The 20,792-nt window shown below is 36.3% G+C and overlaps 8 protein-coding genes and 1 non-coding gene across 9 annotated transcripts; 2 read left to right on the top strand and 7 right to left on the bottom strand.

Annotated features, from left to right (window-relative positions):
* Nucleotides 1-1,265: 1,265 nt before the first annotated feature.
* Nucleotides 1,266-3,119, bottom strand: Cbr-ent-3 (the record flags this gene model as incomplete). The annotated part of the gene is made up of 7 exons (XM_045238169.1): nucleotides 1,266-1,595; nucleotides 1,643-1,849; nucleotides 1,897-2,093; nucleotides 2,423-2,517; nucleotides 2,560-2,696; nucleotides 2,816-3,037; nucleotides 3,078-3,119. 7 exons carry the CDS (start codon nucleotides 3,117-3,119, stop codon nucleotides 1,266-1,268), a joined length of 1,230 nt encoding a protein of 409 aa, XP_045092750.1.
* Nucleotides 3,120-3,687: 568 nt separating this feature from the next.
* On the bottom strand, nucleotides 3,688-4,800 carry CBG04735 (the record flags this gene model as incomplete). The annotated part of the gene is made up of 1 exon (XM_002637878.1): nucleotides 3,688-4,800. One exon carries the CDS (start codon nucleotides 4,798-4,800, stop codon nucleotides 3,688-3,690), a length of 1,113 nt encoding a protein of 370 aa, XP_002637924.1.
* Nucleotides 4,801-7,116: 2,316 nt separating this feature from the next.
* On the top strand, nucleotides 7,117-7,185 carry CBG25131. The gene has a single exon (XR_006672601.1). It is a non-coding gene; the product is annotated as an RNA transcript CBG25131 (non-coding RNA).
* A 2,425-nt stretch (nucleotides 7,186-9,610) lies between these two features.
* Nucleotides 9,611-11,625, top strand: Cbr-sre-7 (the record flags this gene model as incomplete). Its single annotated transcript, XM_045238168.1, has 5 exons — nucleotides 9,611-9,738; nucleotides 9,782-9,933; nucleotides 11,012-11,114; nucleotides 11,162-11,450; nucleotides 11,491-11,625. The coding sequence occupies 5 exons, from the start codon at nucleotides 9,611-9,613 to the stop codon at nucleotides 11,623-11,625; spliced, it is 807 nt and encodes a 268-aa protein (XP_045092749.1).
* A 164-nt stretch (nucleotides 11,626-11,789) lies between these two features.
* Nucleotides 11,790-12,973, bottom strand: CBG04733 (the record flags this gene model as incomplete). The annotated part of the gene is made up of 3 exons (XM_002637876.1): nucleotides 11,790-11,945; nucleotides 12,675-12,827; nucleotides 12,869-12,973. 3 exons carry the CDS (start codon nucleotides 12,971-12,973, stop codon nucleotides 11,790-11,792), a joined length of 414 nt encoding a protein of 137 aa, XP_002637922.1.
* Nucleotides 12,974-13,691: 718 nt separating this feature from the next.
* On the bottom strand, nucleotides 13,692-14,205 carry CBG04732 (the record flags this gene model as incomplete). Its single annotated transcript, XM_002637875.1, has 3 exons — nucleotides 13,692-13,847; nucleotides 13,899-14,051; nucleotides 14,101-14,205. 3 exons carry the CDS (start codon nucleotides 14,203-14,205, stop codon nucleotides 13,692-13,694), a joined length of 414 nt encoding a protein of 137 aa, XP_002637921.1.
* Nucleotides 14,206-15,390: 1,185 nt separating this feature from the next.
* Nucleotides 15,391-15,886, bottom strand: CBG04731 (the record flags this gene model as incomplete). The annotated part of the gene is made up of 3 exons (XM_002637874.1): nucleotides 15,391-15,546; nucleotides 15,591-15,743; nucleotides 15,791-15,886. The coding sequence occupies 3 exons, from the start codon at nucleotides 15,884-15,886 to the stop codon at nucleotides 15,391-15,393; spliced, it is 405 nt and encodes a 134-aa protein (XP_002637920.1).
* A 785-nt stretch (nucleotides 15,887-16,671) lies between these two features.
* CBG04730 lies at nucleotides 16,672-17,197 on the bottom strand (the record flags this gene model as incomplete). Its single annotated transcript, XM_002637873.2, has 3 exons — nucleotides 16,672-16,839; nucleotides 16,886-17,038; nucleotides 17,087-17,197. The coding sequence occupies 3 exons, from the start codon at nucleotides 17,195-17,197 to the stop codon at nucleotides 16,672-16,674; spliced, it is 432 nt and encodes a 143-aa protein (XP_002637919.2).
* A 2,799-nt stretch (nucleotides 17,198-19,996) lies between these two features.
* Nucleotides 19,997-20,764, bottom strand: CBG04729 (the record flags this gene model as incomplete). Its single annotated transcript, XM_045238166.1, has 3 exons — nucleotides 19,997-20,143; nucleotides 20,190-20,267; nucleotides 20,633-20,764. The coding sequence occupies 3 exons, from the start codon at nucleotides 20,762-20,764 to the stop codon at nucleotides 19,997-19,999; spliced, it is 357 nt and encodes a 118-aa protein (XP_045092748.1).
* Nucleotides 20,765-20,792: the final 28 nt, after the last annotated feature.

Below are 20,792 nucleotides of genomic sequence, written 5' to 3'. Positions count from 1 at the left end.
CCTTCTTGCTCGCTCGGACGGGTCATCATCATCACTATCGTCATGTCACTTTTTTTTTGAGTAACAGGAGACGCAGAGACAAATGAGAACATTCATTTTTGTGCAAGACTCTTTTCTCGTGTAATGGGATACTTGTGAGTGGACAAAACGGGGTGAAATGTTTCACACGAGACACTTTTTCGTGTGTAGGTGGATGTAGACCTATTAGGAGCAAGAAATGGGTGAGCACGAGCCAGCTAATGTGGTTACGATCCGAAATGGGCAACCCATTCTTTCAAAATCTCGGGCTTATGGGCCTAGAGCCTAAAAAGGCCGATCGGTTGGCCCAAGGATGTTTGAAATGTCAAAAAGACCAAATTTCGAAGATTTCGGGATTTCGGAATCTTCCCAGTTTCGAAATTATGGAATCTCAGGATATTCCAATACTTTTTTATTTTGAAAAATTTTTGAATTTGGAATATTTCGATTTGGAAAATTTAGAATTTTGGAATATGAGTTTTCAAACTCGGAATATCCCGAAATTCTATAAATATTCGGGATGTTCCAATTTAAAAGTTTGCAAAATTTGTGAATATTCCGAGTTTCGAAATTTCCCGAAATTCCGTAATTTTAGAATATTTTGATTTTGGAAATTTTCGGTATATCCCGATTTGGAAAATTTTAAAAATGTCAAAGTTTTTTAATATTTTGATTTTGAAAAATTTGAGATATTGAAAAATTTCGGAAAATTTCGATTTTCGAAATCGGAAAATTTTGGATTTTTAGAATAATTTTGGAATTTAATCCGATTTCGAAATTTTAGCAATTACGGAATTTCGGGCTATTCCGATTTTTTAAAATTTCGGAATTTTCAAAGTTTTGAAGTTTTCGGATTCACCAAACAAAAATTTTTGGATTTTTGCCCTGACCAGTGGATACTTGAGTTCATTAATTATGATGTATGTGCCATTTTTTGAAAAATTGACTGACAGATACCGAAAAAGCTTGAAAAAATTCAAGTAATTCCACTCGAAACCCACAAGGAAACACATAACGTAGTCCAAAAAGCTCTTATTCCGAAAAATAAATCGGAAATGTGCTGATTGGAATCTTCGGAATTCCAAACTCCGCTCCGAACATCCCTGGGTGGGCCAAGTATCGAAAAAATGAATTCTAGGCCAGCTTTCTTCTATTCTTTTGAATATTCACAGGATGTAGGCTCATTTGTGCAAAACAAAAAATCGTTTGGACCCTATACAATGAAAAACTTTTATTACAGAAAAAAGTTAAGCATAACCAGTCATAAACAATCGAATTTGCCAAGAGAACACAAGACCAACAACAATTCCGAATATTAAGAAAAACGATGCAATCATTCCGGCAATTCGTTGAGCCTTGGGATCCTCATGCGATCTTGGTGCATACATCATAATTAAAGAACTCAAGTATCCACTAGTAAGGGCAAACAGGCAAACGTTCAGCATGAAAAGCCACGTGGAACTAAATAGGACTGAATAGATACGGTCATAATCCATTGGCAAGTAGTTGGCAGCCGGGAAATAAAACATGAACCAGAAACGAGCGACGACTGGAATCCAAATGGTGTTGGGTCCTGGCTGGAAAAAAGGATTACTGTATTCAGTTGAAAAAATACGAAACTCACAAATCTGACCCAGTTGGCCAACAAACTTCCCAGAAAGGCAAATAAATTGAAGTTTAGGAACACGACGACATCCATAAAATACTTTTCAGATACGAAGAAATCATGAGGTTTCCCTTTTGGAGCATCTCTGACATACATACAAACATTTGGAAATAGTGCCAAAGTGACAAAGAAAAGGATAAAGATGTTGGCAAACTGCATTTTGCTCTGAAAATTTTAGATCTTGAAATTTTGAACTAGCTAGAATCCGTTACCTTAGAAAATGCCTCTCCGATTCTTGACCAACTAGTTCTCTCCTCTCCTTCTCTACTCATCGCTGACGGCTTCAATTCACCGAACTTTCGATAAAAACTGAATTTTTCCAGAATTTTCAGAAGAACGTAACATGTGATGACAGCGATAGAAGAGAGAACGAAGAAGAGACTGGCACGCATTTGAACATCATCACTCACTGAAAAAAATTTGCTGTAAATCCTGGAACTAAAAAAGTACCAGCTTTGGTGAGCATTGCAAGAGCCGTCACTGCAGTCCCACAAAAGTTCTGGCCAATGATAACGGCATTGGTGTACTTGAAAGGGAATGGAGAGGCCAAACCGAACATGCTGGAACAAAATTTCAGACATTAGACATGTTTCATCTGAATATCTCTTGCCTATTCTGGAACAATCCATTTGCTGCATTCAACACAATAATCGAGACGATGGTTATCGAAAAAAACACAGTGATCCCTAAAAAATCTCTAGCGTCCTGTACACCAAAAGTAATTGCTCTAAAACTCACAACTACTCGTTTCAATGTAGATAAAAATAATAGTGACTACGACCATGGATTGAACAACAATCAAGCAAGATCTCATCCGACGAGTTAGGTCTCCTCTGGAAATTCAAGTTGTTTTGTTATCAGTAGAGCGCCCTTACTTCATAGCAATAAAAACATTGATCACACTGAATGCTAAACTTGGGATCTGCGCAGAAATCGTCATGGAGTTCTGAAAGTTGGAGGAGAACCAAGTGGCGTTTCCACTGTCTTCCCGAAGCTTGAACATTGTGTAGTACTGAAAAAGATTACTGTAGACTTTGCTGTATTATTGTAGGGAGTTGTATGATTTCTAGGGTACTGTAGCGTACTGTAATGTCTAGAGTAGTGCCTCAAGGGTACTGTTGGGTGTCTCACATCAAATGAAATATTGAGGAACATGTTCCAGGGGAGAAGCGAGCCAAATCCGAACATTGCGAAAATGAAGAACACATAGTGATGGACATCCTTGATTTCTTCTTCTTCAGAATCCTCGACGGCCTCATCTTCCAAGTCTTTAGTGGCTTCTGAAGCGATTCCAGACTCTACTAGAGATTCTGGAGACTTTTTTGAGCGTTGGGAATCTTTGTTTGAAACATTCTGAAATTCTATTTCAGGAGAAAACTGAATTTCAAATAACCTCCTCGCTATGAACGTCGTCATCATTGATAGTTTCACTCATTCTTTAGAATAATGTCTGGACTCCAGATTCTGGAGAAAGTGAAGATAGTTGACTTGGGTTGGGATGGCTCGGCGCAGTTTTATGTGGCACATTTCCCCCTGATTGCTGGCGATCGAGAAACACACGCAAGTGTTTTTTTTTTGAAAAGAAGGTGAAAATTGAGTCATTCGAAAAGTATCTGAAAAATAGCTACAGTAATCTTTAAAAAAACATCTACAGTAGCCTCTTAAAAAACTACAATGGTCTGTTTAAAAATTACTACAGTAATCTGTTTAAAATGTAGCTACAGGATTCTTTCAGTGAATAACATCGAGTTCTAGTAATCTGAAAATGTTCATTACGGTAGTCAGAACTACCTTTAATTTTGTATAGTGTACCAAACTATACCAGAATTTGGACTCCAATATTTATTAATTTTTGTGGTTTTGTGAAAAAAAGATCGATTTAAAAATCACCACTGGTGATCGCCGACTTTATATCGGCGTGCTTTATTGCAGTAGAAACAAGTATAAAGCAAAAATGATAAAACATGTGAGTTGCAAAATAAATTATAAATTCCTAAAATGCTCTAGAACTTCTTTCCCTGAGAATAAGATCCTCCGGCTGCTGGCTGAGCGACGGCTCCAGCTCCAGATTGGTATCCGGAGGCTTGAACCGATTCAACTGGAGCGGAAACTTGAGCTGGTTGTTGAGCAACCGCGGCTGGGGCTTCGTATCCTTGAGATGGGGTTGGTGGGGCGATTGGAGCTGGTTGGGAGGCTTGGTAACCTCCTTGAGCTGGAGCTGGAGCAACTGGAGCAACTTGTTGTGGGGCTTGGTAACCAGCGGATTGTTGTTGTTGAACTGGGGCTTGTTGGGCGGCGAATCCTCCTTGGGATGGTCCAGATTGATATCCAGATCCTCCTTGAGCTGGGGCTTGGGCAGCGAATCCTGCTGGAGCAGCTTGTTGGTATCCTTCTCCTCCTTGAGCTGGTCCTTGTTGAGCGGCAAATCCTCCTTGAGCTGGTCCAGACTGATATCCTCCTTGGGCTCCTTGGGCTTGTCCTCCGAAACCTCCTTGAGCTGGTCCGGATTGGTATCCTCCTCCGAGTCCTCCAAGAGCTGGGGCTGGGGCTCCGAGTCCTGGAAGTTGAAGAGCTGGAGCGGCTTGGTATCCACCTCCAAGTCCTCCAAGTCCTCCTTGAGCTGGTCCAGACTGATATCCTCCTTGGGCTCCTTGGGCTTGTCCTCCGAAACCTCCTTGAGCTGGTCCGGATTGGTATCCTCCTCCGAGTCCTCCAAGAGCTGGGGCTGGTGCTCCGAGTCCTGGAAGTTGAAGAGCTGGAGCGGCTTGGTATCCACCTCCAAGTCCTCCAAGTCCTCCTTGAGCTGGGGCAGCCTGGTACCCTCCTCCGAGTCCACCTCCGAGTCCACCTCCAAGTCCTCCAAATCCTCCTCCAAGAGCTGGAGCTTGAGCGTATCCGGCGGCTGGAATAGCTGGAGCTGGAGCTGATGGGTAGAGTGGAGCTGGAGCAGATGGAGCCGTCACGTATCCTCCAGCAGCTGGAGCTGGTGGTAGTTGTGGTGGTGCGGCTGGGGCTCCACAACAGGCTCCGCCTCCTCCTCCGCCTCCGAGAAGTCCGCCGAACAAGAAGGCGGATGAGGTGGAGACCAAGCAGGCGATAATGGCGAAGGATTTCATCTGAAAAATTTCGAAATTTTCATTTGACTAAATGTAGAAAAAAGAAACAAGAATGTTGCTTTCTCACATTGTTCAGGGAATCCCTTATATATCTTTGGCAACCTGTTCCGAAGAGAGGGGCGGAGTCGAATCTCCTCCCTTTATGACATATCTTTTTGAACTTTGGATTGGCCGAAAGCTTGAGTTTTCAGGTTTTTAATATCTGACGCAATATTCTAGAACTTTTTTAAAGAAAAAAAAAGAATTGTGAAGAATTAAAAAGATAAACAAAGAGATAAATCAGGTTGTTTTTATGTGAGAAGATGATGATGATGATGATGATTGTCTTGAAAAACGGTGCGTGGAAGAATATTCTTGATGCCAAAATCTGAAAATTGAAGAATTCAAACAAAAATCCAAAATTCTGAATTCTGAAGATATGAAGCTCCAGAAGTTTTCAGAACAGTCAAAATCTGAGAATTTAATTTTTGTCTATTATGCTTGTCTGAGAAAAAAAAGGTTGAGACGCAGAGAAAATGTGTCTGCGTCTCCACCGTTTGTGTGCTATTTAGGCTCTCCGCTTCGATATCGCTACCGTATTCAGACTGCAAAAAATACTCTCTAACCTTTTTTTTCTCAGACAAGCATAATAATACCAAATTTGTCAAGTTTGGGTTGTTAATTTTTACAGTCATCCAAAACCTCTATTTACCATTCCGATTCCCACTTTGTAAAAGTACCGTAACCAAAGACTTTCTACTCTTTCACCTCTCATAGACCGGCACTCGATTCTTTTCTTTGATATTTCTTTTCCTGTGTGGGTTATTTAGTACCGTAACATTTTTCATAAATTTTTCAATATTTTATCAGTTACCGTAAACACTCTAAAAGACTGCCACCCAAACCGTTTAGTTTGAGCTCATATCTCGGTTCCTGTCAGAAATATCAAAAAGTGGTCAACCAACAATATATTGCTCATGATATCAAAAAAATATTAACCAATTTATCAATTATCATTTCCTCAAAGTTCCACTCTCTTCAATTCAGACCAATTATCCAGACTAATTATCTCCTCTTCAACACCATCATAACAAAATCCATTATCATTTCTACAAGCTGTTCTCTCTGTCCCCTCCCTTCTTATCACAGATCGTTATCAATCCCTCAATCATTTCAATGGCGCAATATCGTTGTTGCGCAAAAAATCGAAAGAAAACTCGGTATCCATTCTTCTCCTCCTGTCTTCTCCAGATATTACGCGCCATTGGATAATCCAATGTTCTGAGGAAAAAGAAGGTGGAAACGGAGGAGATCATTTCAACAAATGTACTTCTCTATATCTCTCCTCCAATTTTTTTCGCCGATTGAACAATGTACAATGCCATTCGAAATTTTTAAGAAGACGGACATGCAAATCAACCGGTTCCAGAACGTTCCAAATGTACTGTGGAATAGGTTTCAGAGGAGTGGAAGAATGTAGAGAATAAGGATAGTTGTAGAGAATCCAAGATATGGCTTGGAAAGCCAAACTTTGGATTTTGATCAACGGGCCAAAAACTGGGATCGGGACAAATTTAGAGTTTTAATCAGCAATTGCACATATCGTAAAACTTGTAACAGAAGGGCTCCTAACTTCTAACTTCGGGCCAATTTTTCTCGGTTCTTGTCAAAGATATAAAAAAGTTGCCAACTGATAAAATGTTTATCATAGTATCAAATATATTTTATCAGTAGACACATTTTTCACAGCTAGCATAGGAACCTTTCAAAATGCCATTCTATTTTTATTAATGAAAAATGACAAGGACTAAAATTATCAAGACATTCAATAGAAGAGGAAACACAAATTCAAAATGTAATCAGTGGGGAAAAAAAATACGATAAAATGTATAATATATTCCAATTTCAATAAAATTGGTGATGATTTGAATCTACAGTACCGTGCAAAAGGTTTTCCACTTTGTGAAAAAGATTGGCGGATTCTGACCAGATTTCATTTAAAAATATGGGAAACAAAATTTTTACGACAAAAAGTTTAAATTTCGAAAAAATCAAAACTTGACTTTTCAAAAATCGTAACTTTCGAAAAACGCTTGTATTCTACACATAGTATCTAAAAACTAACAAACTGAGTCTTCAAATTCTCTCATAATGATTCCATGAAATATAACTCTGGAAACAAAGAAGTATCACGCCGCATGTATGAGTTAACCAATGCGAGCAAAATCAATATGGTCTCCCATGTATTATGCACAGTGGCGCGCGGAACCCGTGAGATGTCCGTACATAGAGATAATGACCTCCTCCTCATTCCATCACACAGTATCTAGCATTTCGTCGAGGCCTTCTACAAGACCTTAAGTACAATTTTTGGAAACCCTGCCTCATTATTTGGGGGAGGGTAGAAATCGTATTAAGATCACCAACTGCACATACAGCACATGTCAAATCAATTTTATATTTTTCTTACATCCAAAGTTTACCAAATCCATCTGAAAGTAGAATACCGTAAAACCTGTAATAGAAAGATCTCTTAACTTTTAACTTTGAGACAATTTTTCTCGGTTCCTGTCGAATATATGAAAAAGTCGTCAACAGATAAATTGTTTATCATAATATCAGAATCACTTTATTAGTAAACACATTTTTCATAGCTAGCACAGGAACCGAGATAAGTTAGATTGAACTTGACAGTATTGGGGCTCTTCTATTAAAGGCCGATACTTTCTGTTCACAAAACCAAAACACAGTTTTCAGTTGTTTCAAATTTCTGACATTTTTTCTTGAAAACATATCTTATATGCGTCGATGCGGAAATGCTCGTATATATCTATTTTTAGAATTCCAAAAAGAAAATTTTTCAAACACAAAAGTTCCAAAGTTCAATCCAATAACGAGACGATACTAGAAACAAACAGGATACATTTTTTGTTGGTGAGTGACGAAAATTGAATAACGGGACTTTGAGTACAAAGACCAGGACACATTTTCATTTGTGGCTCTCGTTGAAGAAAGAAACTTTTAGATTTTAGACTACTAATTTTTTTTTATTGTGGAAATTGTGACGTAATTTTTTTTGTTCTAAATCAAGCCAATTTTTCAGTAATCACATTGAGAATAATTGCCTCCTTTCCTTCAATTTTTGGAAATGTTTCTCAAAATACTTTTTCCCTTTACTTTGCTCTCAACCACCTTCAAGAAATCTTCTATTATTCATTGTCAGCTTTCCTAAATTTCCGAAACCCACTTCAGAACTAAATAACTGAAAAAAAACCACCCAACTAGCTTCAAAATGTGGGAAGTTTTTTTCAAAACGACCGAAGAACATATCAATCTTTTTTCCAGTCAATGAGTAATCCAATTCCCAGTAGTTTATACAATTGAATTCTCTGAAAATTATAGAAAAAATATAACTTGATGTTTTTTGTTGCTAAGAGTGTAGGCAGAGTGACCGGTGAAACTTTTGCTGATTGATCTTCAATTTTTACAGCTGCAAACTTTTTTTTTCGAATTTTGAACTTTTATTTTTGAGCTAATCAGCTTCTGGATATGAACATTTTGAAATTTTAGAGTTCATATATTCTGAGATTCTGAAATTCTGAAATTCTGAAATTCTGAAAATTCTGAAATTCCGAAACTCTGAAATTCTGAAATTCTGAAAATTCTGAAATTCTGAAACTCTGAAATTTTGAAATTCTAAAATCAGGAAATTTTGAAATCAGGAAATTTTGAAATTCGGAAATTCAGAAATTCAGAGACTCTGATATTCAGAAATAAAATTTTGTTTCTGAAGTCAAGTCAAACTGCTGTTTTTAAGTTCCGAAGTTCAGTAATTGAGAAATTCTAAATTTCTGAATTTCGGAATTTCTGGATTACTGAATTTCTGAATCTTTGAAAAAATCTTTGAAAAAAAAAGAAATTCTGAAAATCTGAGATTCTGAAATCCCCAAAATCTAAAATTACGAAATTCTGGTCTGAAATTGTCTGAAATTGCAACTTTTGAAATTCTGGAATTCTGAAACTCGGAAATTCTGAAATCTCTAGACTCTGATATCCAGAAATAAAATTTTGTTTCTGAAGTCAAGTCAAACTGCTGTTTTTAAGTTCCGAAGTTCAGTAATTGAGAAATTCTAAATTTCTGAATTTCGGAATTTCTGGATTACTGAATTTCTGAATCTTTGAAAAAATCTTTGAAAAAAAAAGAAATTCTGAAAATCTGAGATTCTGAAATCCCCAAAATCTAAAATTACGAAATTCTGGTCTGAAATTGTCTGAAATTGCAACTTTTGAAATTCTGGAATTCTGAAACTCGGAAATTCTGAAATCTCTAGACTCTGATATCCAGAAATAAAATTTTGTTTCTGAAGTCAAGTCAAACTGCTGTTTTTTTTTCTAATCAGATTTTTTCAGACATCATCACCATTTGGCTTTTTTTAATCTTGAAAATTTCCAACTATTCCATCTAGCACATTTTCTACAAATTTACAATATTCAGGGAAAATTGAAATGATGCATCTTTTTTGTTCTTCTATTTTGTCTTTTTTTTTGTTTTGAATCTCGAAATTCATAATTCAGCCACCCCCGAATTCCGCTTGACTGGACCTGTAAAGATTTCATTGAATAAAAAATATCATCATTAAAGTTTTTGTTGATTTCTCTCGAGAATATTCTTAACACATCTTCCTTGTCTTGTTTTCCTTCATTAACTCCCCCCCCCCCCCCCCCAAAAAATCCTTCCCCTCTATAAAAATACTGATACAAAATTTTTTTTTGTCGTTTACGAATGCTCTCCACTATCGTTATACTCCTTTCGTGGCTTTCAGACACAAAAATGTGCTCGCCGAGCACATCGAATGTTCGTTTTATTACATTTATAAACACAAGCTATATCGAGGCTGGAAATCTGGAGAACGTTTTCAATGTTCTGTTAAAATTGGAAGTTGTAGGATTACTTTTAAGGTTGGTTTTAATTTTTGCAGACTTTTCTAATGATTTTTTAAAGCTTTCTGGAATTCCTCTACACTTTCTACCTCCTGATTTTCGTTCGAGCCATGCATTTCAACCTGACTTTTCTTTTTATAAACTACGGAGGTCAATATTTTGGATCAATGGTTTCTAGACTAATCATAATTTATATGCAGTTGAATCCAAACAGTGAGTCTCTCCAACTCTCAATTTTTTAGTTTCAAAAATTCAAAAATTCGGAAATTTAGAAGTTCAAAAAGTTTAGAAAACCGGGAGTTTCGAAAAATTTCGAAATACTGAGATTCGGACACTCTGAAATTCCGAATTTGAAAATTAAGAAATTGAAAAAAATTAGGAATTTAGTAATTTAGAAACTTGGATGTTTCGAAATTCTGAAATTCCGATTTCAGAAATCCAAAAGCAAACAAAATTTAGAAATCCGGAAGTTTGAAAGATCTCAAATGCCAGAATGTTTTTAAAATTTAAATTCTAAGTTTCAGAAAAATAGAAGTTCAAAAATTCAGGGTTCCGAAAATCGAAACATCGGAAAACTCCAAAATTCAGAAATTCAAAATCTCAAAACTCGGAAATTTAGAAATTCAGAAATTTGAAAATTCAAAAAATTGGAAATTCAAAACTACTAACCTTCGGAAATTCGGATATTCAGAAATTCAGAAATTTCAGAAATTCTAAAATTCCGAAATTTGGAAGTTCTAGAAATTCAGACATTTGAAAATACCAAAAAGTTTTCAAAAAATTTTCAGAAAATCTGGAATACCTAATTCCACTGGCGAATTATGTTCGAACGGTTTGCCTATTCATCGCAATGTACATTCTTCCCATTTTCATGGTCGAGAGGTGTCTAGCCTCGTTTTTTGTGAAAAATTACGAAAAATCGCGAAAAATTTGGGTGTCTTTGATGATACTCTCAATATTTCATCCATTGGTTTTTGCTTCTGCAATTGCTTATATTCAATGTAAGTTCTATTTTAATTTCAGTCAAAATAAGACTTTCCGAAAAATCGTTCGTTTTTTTTTAAATTATCGGACAATTTTCATTTTCTCAACATGATTTTTAGGCCACCGTAGTTAATGATCCAGAAATGGTCTAAAATTCACCTAATGTCTTTTCTATGCCGTTTATCGAGGTGGCCTAGCTTTGGCAAGTTGAGTTTTCTAGGATATCAACTTCAGAGGATAATTGGCTCAAAGTTACCGCCATTTTATTACAGGTTTTAAATGATTCCATCAACCATAACGTTTTTAGGTTGGCTGCCGGTGCTCTTCCACGTCATTTCCTTTTTCATCGTCAATATTATTGGCTATATCGGCGTTGAGTTTTGTTTTCTCTACAATTCCAAACGATACAAGTACTTGTGTCTATTCTAAAACCCCCAAATGTATTCTCAAATTCTAGGAAGTTCTCCATCGGTCCTGCGAATTTCGTCTACGGACTCAGCGAACGATTCCAACTGGCTGAGAATATCAAAATGTGTAAAGTCCTAAAAAAAGTACAAATTTCAATTCTATTCTTCAATATTGGTTGCTCATCTATTCTTCTAATGGATTACTTTGAAGTTGACATAATGCTCACCTATATTTCATACGTGGCGTTCAACTTTTTGGCACTAGTATACGGTATCACAATACCAATAATTGTCCATTTTTTGCTACCAGAATGGCAAAAAGAGACGCGGAGACTGGTAGTAAGTTATCGGCTAGATCAAATTAAATAATTGTTTGTAGATTCATTCATTTTGCTGCAAAACTCAAGCAATTGAAGAGATTCCCAAATCAACGTTCGGCGAAAAAATGATCTATCATGATCACAAACAAGAAGCGAATATATATTTCAATCAATTCAATAAAGCTACTCATTGATTGATTCAAGGATTGATTAGTCTAATAGTTTCACTAATGAAAGATCAGATCAGAATGTTTCTTGTTATACATCTTGTTATACTATATCATTTATAAATGTGTTTTTTTTTGAAAATAATTTATGTTGATTGTTCATTCATTCAAAAACAACAATTCTGTAAAAGTTATTTTCCAAACGACACAATTTGCTCAACATATCTCGACGTCTTCTTATTTCCAGTCATATATTTTCCGAAATCCGACTCCTTCATATTCTTAATGATCAACGCCTTCTTGTTCTTGTTATACGTCGTTTTTCCCGATGCAACCTTTTTCTTTGTCTGTAATTTATTTTTCTTTCTAAAACTCCCGTAACGGCAATTTTGAGGTCACATATCTCGTTTACTGTAAAAGATATCAAAAAATGATCAACTAACAAAATGTTGTTCATACTTTGAAGCACTGGAAGAATGTCAGCTAAGTTCCTTGGAGTATCGCAGGCTCTATAATGATTTGGTCTACACGTATAAAATTATTGTTTCCAAAGAAATTATCATGGAGGTTCCAATTTTCGAAATATTTAATCATGCTGGATCATTGCGTCGTCACAAATACTATCTCAAATCACTTATCAAAAACACAACAAAAATATCTTCTCAATTTCTCTCTAATAGAGTAATCAGATGTTGGAACTCTTTACCCGCCAAACTGTTTCCGGTGAAGCCCTCGTCAGCGGCTTTCAAAAATCGACTATTATCCTGTGATCTAAAACATTTTCTTGACTTGAATTCAAACAATTACTAACTCGGTTTTTCTTCCATCTCCCATTTAATACAAATGTATGTCCCTGTTATATCTCCTAGTTTCATAGACATTTCACGTGTTAGTGGTTTTCTCCCCTTCGTTGAAATAAATAAATTAAATTAAATTAAATTACATTCATCATATCAAAAATATTTTGTCAGTTAATCACCTTTTGATATCTTCAACAAGAATCAAGATATACAAACTCAAAGATGACAGCTTGGGTGGCTTTCTATTAAGGTTACAATTCTATGAAAGGAACAAACCTTGACACTTTCCCAATATCCACAAGTCTTTTTGTTCTTTTCATTACAGACTCTGTATAATTGTTCATCATAATTACATGTTGTTGTGCAGTTACGGATTTCCCGACGGTAGTTTGCGCTCACAGGAAGCCCAATGGTTGCATTGGCTCCCAACTGAAATGCGGCATTGCTGGAATTTCTTCCGAAAAACTCACATTCAAGTAAATAGTCGATGGTACATTGATGTTATCCCATTCTTCTACTAGTACGGCCTGCCCATATAATGCCAATAGAGCAACTAGACCAGCTGCCCTGTACATTATTTGGAGAAATGAATGAAAAAATTATATCGGGTTGGTGCGGATTTTGTATGATTTTTTGAACGGTCTACGGGATTATACTATGAAAAAGATTGTGTTATAATACCATGTCACGAAAGTTCGATACCAAAAATTTTGCATGTAAAACTTTGTTTCAAACTTACATTACTTTTTTTCATCTAATAATAAATGTGCTTGTGATTTTGCTTGTGAAAAAAAAAGGAAAATTGCTTGTGATTTCTGATCAGAAGTTAAGGGGGTTTTGGCTTGGGCGGGTATTGGCCAGGTTCTGGTCGGAATTCGCCTAAAAACGGCTGTACAGCGTACCACGGTCTGATTTTGGTCGGATGTTGAAAGTTGAATACTACTAGGTTGGACTCTTATCATAAGTTTGTCAGATTTCGGCATCTGGTTCGTCCTTGTTGAGGAAAGTTGTAAACGTTAAAGTTAACCATTTCCGATTTGTATGCTCGACTGAGATTAGACGAACTTTTCAAAACTTCGAAATTCTGAAATTCTGAATATTCAGAGAATCCGAAATTCCAAAAAGTCCCGATCCGTACACTCCCGACGTATATGGCTCAATTCTTTGCTTGAATCTCACTAACAGAAAATTAAAATGGTATTGTTTTTAAAACGACACAGCTATTTCTCGAAAATGCTTTGAAAACACCTTTATTTCAACAGAATACATTATTTTAAAGAAATTTTGCAGAAATTATTTTCCAAACGACACAAGTTGCTCAACATATCTTGACTTCTTCTTGTTTCCAGTCATATATTTTCCGAAGTCCGATTCCTTCATATTCCTAATGATCAACGACTTCTTGTTCTTGTTGTAGGTTGTTTTTCCCGATGCAACTTTCTTCTTTGTCTGGGAACATTGTCAGCTACAGAATAACAAGAATTATATGAAAGAGCAAACCTTGACACTCTCCCAATATCCACAAGTCTTCTTGTTCTTTCCATTACAGACTCTATATAATTGTTCATCATAATTACATGTTGTTGTGCAAGTTCGAATTTCTCGACGGTAGTTTGCGCTCACCGGAAGACCGATGGTTGCGTTGGCTCCCACCTGAAAAATGTTATTTCTTCTCCTTAAAAAAATTTAATACAAAACTCACTTTTATGTAAAGAGTCGATGGTACATTAATATTGTCACCTTCTTCAAATTCAATAGCCTGTATATATAATGCCAATAGAGCAACTAAACCAGCTACTCTGTACATTATAGAAATGTATGAATCAATCATATTTTGGTGGGTTTTTTATACATGATTTTTTGAACGGACTAAAGGATTATACTGTGAGGAAAAGATTATGTTGTACGACTACTTTCCAAGCAACAAAAATTGTTCAATAGATCTCGACTGTTTCTTGTTCCCTGTCATATAATGGGGGGCATGAGAACAAGGGGGGGGGGCCCAAGCGAAAAGAAAAAAAAATGTGGCCTAAGTTAAGATTTACCTATTTTTTCTAGTTTTGTGACCGTTTCCATTAAAATTTCGTACTTTGCGCTTGTTTCCACAAAAATTTGTCACTTCAAAAAATTTCAGTTTAGGCCGGTTTTTTGCATGAACAACACTATTCTTTCCATTGTAACTGTGTAATTTGAAGTTATTCAGCTAGTTCCAGATTTTTTCAGGCTTAGTAACAAAAAAATAGACAATAAATATACAAAAAATGACATAAACTGAAATTTTCAAAAAATTATGAAAAGTGTTCAAAGTTTGAAATTTTAATGGAAACGGTCACAAAACTTGAAAAAATCGGTAAATCTCAACTCAGGCATAATTTTTCCACTTGGGCCCCTCTTTTGACTTGGGCCCCCTTTTCTCATGGCCCCCTTGTCATAAAGATCCATAAATTGTTTATCTTACTTGCGGACGGGCCCTGCCATAGTTTCTTTTAGGATTGATATTTTTTGACCAACTACATTAGAAATGGTAGAATTCGACGAGCACTACAAAATGATAGTATTTGGGACACTGTATCATATTTGTGAACAAAGTTACAAGCCAAAAAGCCGCAAATGCGGGCCGGACCGGTTTTTCGGCCCGTTTGGTCTGTAACTTTGTTCAAAAACATGATACAGTGTCCCAAATAGTATCATTTTGTAGTGCTCGTCCAGTTCTACCATATATTTAGTTGGTCAAAAAGTATCAATCTTAAAAGAAAACATGACAGGGCCCGCCACGGCCCGCTTTGGGCCCGTCCGCAAGTATTTTGTTTATAATAATAATACTAGAAGTGTTTTGTCGGTTGAAATTCAAAGATCAGATCTTATTTATCTACAGGTTTCGAAACAAATGTTATGTAAGAATCAATCTTGAACACTCTCCAAAGGTCCAAATCAGACAAAAATCAAAAATAAACTTCATCAATAATAAAAACATTCAACAAGATCAAGATCATCATTTCCCAGAAGCAGGTGACTCTTCAACAGTCCGAAAAATTTGCCCATTTCCAGTTGTGTAAAGTCCAAAGTCTGATTTCTTCATTTTCTTGATAATCAGTGCCTTTTTGGTTTTGTTATAGGTTGTTGTCCCAGACGGAATCTTCTTCTTGGTCTGAAATTTTCACTATTTTTTAACGAATGACACCGGTATCCTACTTGAGCATTTTCCCAGAATCCACAAGTGTTCTTATTCTTTCCATTACAAACTCTATAGATTTGAGGTCCATTGAGTGCCGGATTGGCTTGATTGATAATAACACGTCGATAATTGGCCCCTTGTGGAAATTTGATTTCTACATTCCCGCCCACCTAAAATTGAATACTTTAATTGGAATCTGACAACAGGATATGCATACCTTCGCAAAGGTGGTTGGTACACTACCAGCTTCTTCTCCAGTAATGAAACCTCCAAAAACGGCGACAACAAAGGTGGAAAGAAAGAGTAGAATCATATTGAACTGATATAGGTGCGAAATGAAATATTCGGCCGAAAATATATGGTTGAATTTTTACAGAGATTTACAGAGATTTACAGAGACCATAAAGGATATTAAACTTGCAATGGTGTTTAGTCTTTTCGCAAAGAAATAAACCCGGCGAGTTTTAGACAACCAGTACCGTATTCGTCTTGTCAAGTCTTTAATTTTTTTACAGACAAACTGTAAAAACTGTATTAGAAAAGCCGGCCCTTCGATTTTTTCGTGGGGTCACTGATTGTGAGAAGAGCAGTTTTATTAGAAGGACATCGTTTTTCGGAGAAATTTTATTTCTACTGAACATCCATCAAAAATTCTTTATAACAAAACAAAAAAACAGGACATCAGGGGCACTTCTATTAGGAAGGTAATTTAAATTGAGAGGCCCTTCAATTAGAGGGAACACTTCAATCGTTGTGGGGTCTCTGAGAAAGCACTACAGTGAGAGTGGCTTTTCAATTTCAGATGTCCTCCTAACACAGGTTTTACGGATTTTTAATTTCTCAAAGATTCTCAAAAATTTTCAAAGAAGTTCAATACTTTCGAAATTTGAGCCAATCCAATATAATTATTATCCAAATACCGGATATAGTAGACTAGAACGTCTTACGCGCACTGTAAGTTGACTTTGGGACATTTGCTGAAATTCACAAGCTCGTAATCCTTAAAAATCTCGAAAATTCGACTAAAATCAATATCGGATGACAATTAAAAATATGAGTTTTATTAAATATGAAGTTTTTCAATCAAAATCAGCATTATCATTTTCCAGAAGCTGGTGACTCTTGAACAGTACGGAAAATTTGTAGACCAGTTGTGTGAACTCCAGTTGTGTAAATTCCAAAGTCAGATTTCTTCAATTTCTTAATAATCAAAGCCTTCTTGTTCTTGTTATAGGTTGTTGTCCCAGATGGAATCTTCTTTTTGGTCTGAAATTTCTCTAAATTTCTGATGAAAATAGTGTCGATTTCATACCTGAGCATTTTCCCAGAATCCACAAGTTTTCTTATTTTTTCCATTACAAACTCTGTAGATTTGAGGTCCATTGAGTGCCGGATTATCTTGATTCATAATAATTCGTCGATACTTGGCCACTTGTGGTAGTTTGATTTCTACATATCCGCCTACCTGAATTTGAAAAATTTTAGTTAAAACCTGACAAAAACATTTGCATACCTTCGCAAGAGTGGGTGGTACAGGAGGAAAAGCAGCATCCTCCTCGAGTTCCTCCCCCATAATGGGAAGTCCAAAAACGGCAACTACGGTGAAAAACCAGAGTAAAATCATATTGGCCTAATGTATGTAGGTGTGAATGAAAGTATTTGGTCGAAATTTTTATGATTTTTATACAGCAGAGTAAGGATCATAAAGAAGATTAAACGCTTTGGTCAAAAGGGGGGCCATAGGTAAAAATGTGGACTAAATTAAGATTTACCAATTTTTTCTAGTTTTGTGACCGTTTCCATTAAAATTTCAAACTTTGAACACTTTTCATAATTTTTTGAAAATTTCAGTTTATGTCATTTTTTGCATATTTTTTGTCTATTTTTTTGTTACTAAGCCTGAAAAAATCTGGAACTAGCTGAATAACTTCAAATTACACAGTTACAATGGAAAAATATAGTATGTTGTTCATGCAAAAAACCGGCCTAAACTGAAATTTTTTGAAGTGACAAATTTTTGTGGAAACAAGCGCAAAGTACGAAATTTTAATGGAAACGGTCAAAAAACTAGAAAAAATAGGTAAATCTTAACTTAGGCCACATTTTTACCTATTGGCCCCCCTTTTGACTTGGCACACATCAAAACTCACGAAAATCGAAAAAATAGACCCGGAAAAAATATTTCTAGATTACGGTAGTTTTCGTTGTAGGACCTCCGGCAGTCAGCGTTTCTTCTCCATAGCTAAAATTTTTGTTCCTTGATAATGAACTTGGCTGCAAAAAACCTGTCCCGTATTGGCCTATTCAAGTTAAAACTTTCCTCCAACTCTTGCACTTGAGTACATTCCGAAATCTCCCGGCCCCATATTCTCAACTACCAACGCTCCTTTATTTTTGTCATAACTTGTGGTTCCTTCCGAAAACGTTTTTCCAGTCTGCAAATAAACAATTAATAACTATTGAGCCTCAAAATCCCCTACTTGTAGACTCTTCCAAAATCCGCAATCTGTTTTTATCTGCGCACCACAAAGTAAAATGACTTGTTGGTCGAAGAACTCATTTTTATTTTATTTTCACATATCGAATGTACTGCGCAACTCTCGGAAGTTTAAATGACGCCTTGCCATGAATCTGTAACAATATTTAATGTGTCAAAATGCTGGTAAAGATCACCTCAGCGAGATAAGTTGGTACAGGTTCACCAATATTCCACCCTTGACAACGACCAGAACCGGCTTCTTCGTGGGCTTCATGAAAATGGACGGAATGAAAATTTGTAGCACTAGACCAAGGACATACATTGCATGGGGAACTTGTATCATAATTTGGTTGAAGAGTAGAATTTATAATATGAAAAATCGGCTTTGAAGATCAATTTGGTCAAGGATTAAAGGAAGGGGCAAACATAATTCGTACTAGAGTATTTTCTGATTTTTGTGTTTTAAATGATGAGACAAAAGATGAAGACGTTTTCCGATTTAAAAATCAGGTCTTCTTGAAGCCAATTACCGTAAGACCTGTAAAAAAAAGCAGGCGTTTCACTTATTTCAAGAAACTTTCTATTAGAGGAGCTCTTCAATTAGAGAGAGAGCCGTTCTAGTGTCCCGGCCAGTTTTAACGAAATTTTCGATCACAATAGTCAGTGAATCGCCGTTCAAACCTCATGAAAATCTATCAATTTTTCCAGAATTTTCTTTTTAGCAAAAAGGGTGTTCATCTAATTAATTAATTTTAATTAATTTGTTTATTGATCAGGTGTAATAAAACATTAGAGGGCAGGACATGAAAGACTCAGAAAAATGCCCCTCACGAGGCCGATCTGAGTAGGGGAGGGGAAACGGGATAATTTAGATATTTGACACAGGAACAATGTAACCGGTAGAAAAAGAAAAATACGGGAGCAAATATATCAATAACGAGTAATACTGGAAGAAATTAAGGATTCAAACTCGGAAGGTAGGAGAAATCGGGTAATTTGGGAAGTGATGGCGTTCCACAGGGAAACAATTGAAGAAAAATAGTCAGAGGAGTAGGGCTGAACAATAATTAAGTTCATAGGGCGACGAGGGGAGGAGGAGTATTTGGCATGTGCATTTCGGTTAGGAAAGTAGGCGGAGCCATTTAAAAATTTATAGAAAAGAATTAGTTGAGCTTTTAGCATACGATGTCGAATGGAGAACATATTGAGGATAGAGAGACGATCAGAATAGGAACTGTACTGGATATTACAACGCTGGAAAATACACTTAGAGAAAAATCTTAAGGGAGATTCTAGTTTTAGAGCAAGGCGAGAAGAAGGCGGAGGGGAATAAACTACAGAACAATGTTCAAGAATCGGGAGAACATAACATTTGAAAAGATGAATGTAGAATTCTGGAGACTTAGATCTAAATGACTTTAAGAGTTGTTTGGAACGGAGAAGAGCTAAAGATGTGATTTTGTTGATGTGAGCAGAGAATTTGAGAGAGGAATCAGTAATGAGTCCCAAGTCCCGGACGGAGGAGGAGGGAGTAAGTGCGACACCCGCAATATTGAGAGGATGGGAAGAATTATGGGAACCTGGGCGAAGAAGGGCAGTTTTAGAGTGGGCAAGAGGGAGATGGTTGGCGGTAGCCCAATTTACAACAATGTTGATACCAGTTTGAAGATACAAGTTTAATATTTAGGAAATTGTGGGATTTTCGGAATATTTTCTTTGAAAACGTACTGAAATTTTTCAATTCGAACGGAACATTTTGAGAAAGCCTCTCTATAGAGGCTCTTTTATTAGAGGGGGTCTTCTTGTATAAAAAACCCTTCTAGTGCAGGTTTTACGATAAATCCACCGCCAAATTTACCTAGAATCGCTGATTATATGAAAATTTTCAACAAATGTTTATTATTCAAGATTTTTGATGATATTTTGGAACACGACATACAGTTATCACCAAGTCTGTTGCATGACAAAAACTGCGGTCTTCTTGTTGCCAGTCATATAATCTCCAAAATCAGTAGCTCTCATATTTTTAATAACCAACGCTTTCTTGTTCTTGTTGTAATTGGTGCCTCCGGATGCGACTTTCTTTTTTGTCTGGAAAAATTTTGAGAGTGGTAGTGATAATTTTCAGACAACCTACCTTCACATTTTCCCAAAATCCACAAGTTTTCTTGTTCTTTCCATTACAAACTCTATAAATGTGCTCCTCATCCACATCCTTTGCATTTCGAACTTCTCTTCGATAGTTGGCAACTTGAGGGAGAGAAATCGTTACAGTTGTATTAACCTGAAAAATTTTAAATTCACGGAGTCATAATAAATACCATAAAACCTGTAATAGAAGGGCCCTCGAACTGTCAAGTTGGAGCTAACTTTTTTGGGACCTGTGAAAGGTATCAAAAAGTGGACAACTGACAAAATATTTCTGAAATTATGATAAGCAATTTATCAGCTGACAACTGTTTCGTAACTTTCATAGGACATATAAAAAAGTTGCTCAAAATAAAAAGTTAGGGGCTCTTCTAACACAGGTTTTACGGTAACTTCCAGAAGACCAAAAAGAGATATGAACTAAGAACTTACCTTTCCATAAATCATTCCACCTCCTCCTGGCATACCTCCGCCTCCAGGCATTCCTCCACCTCCAGGCAACGGTTGAGACTGGATTCCAACAATCAATAGCATCGCAAGAGAGACAAGACAAAATTTGGCCATTGTGGCTGTTCGATTTTGAAAACTGAAC

The sequence above is a fragment of the Caenorhabditis briggsae genome (genome assembly GCF_000004555.2).
Source record: "Caenorhabditis briggsae complete genome, chrV, whole genome shotgun sequence".
Lineage (NCBI taxonomy): Eukaryota > Metazoa > Nematoda > Chromadorea > Rhabditida > Rhabditidae > Caenorhabditis > Caenorhabditis briggsae.
Note: the sequence above shows the minus strand (reverse complement) of the source record. Positions and strands in the feature narration are given on the sequence as shown.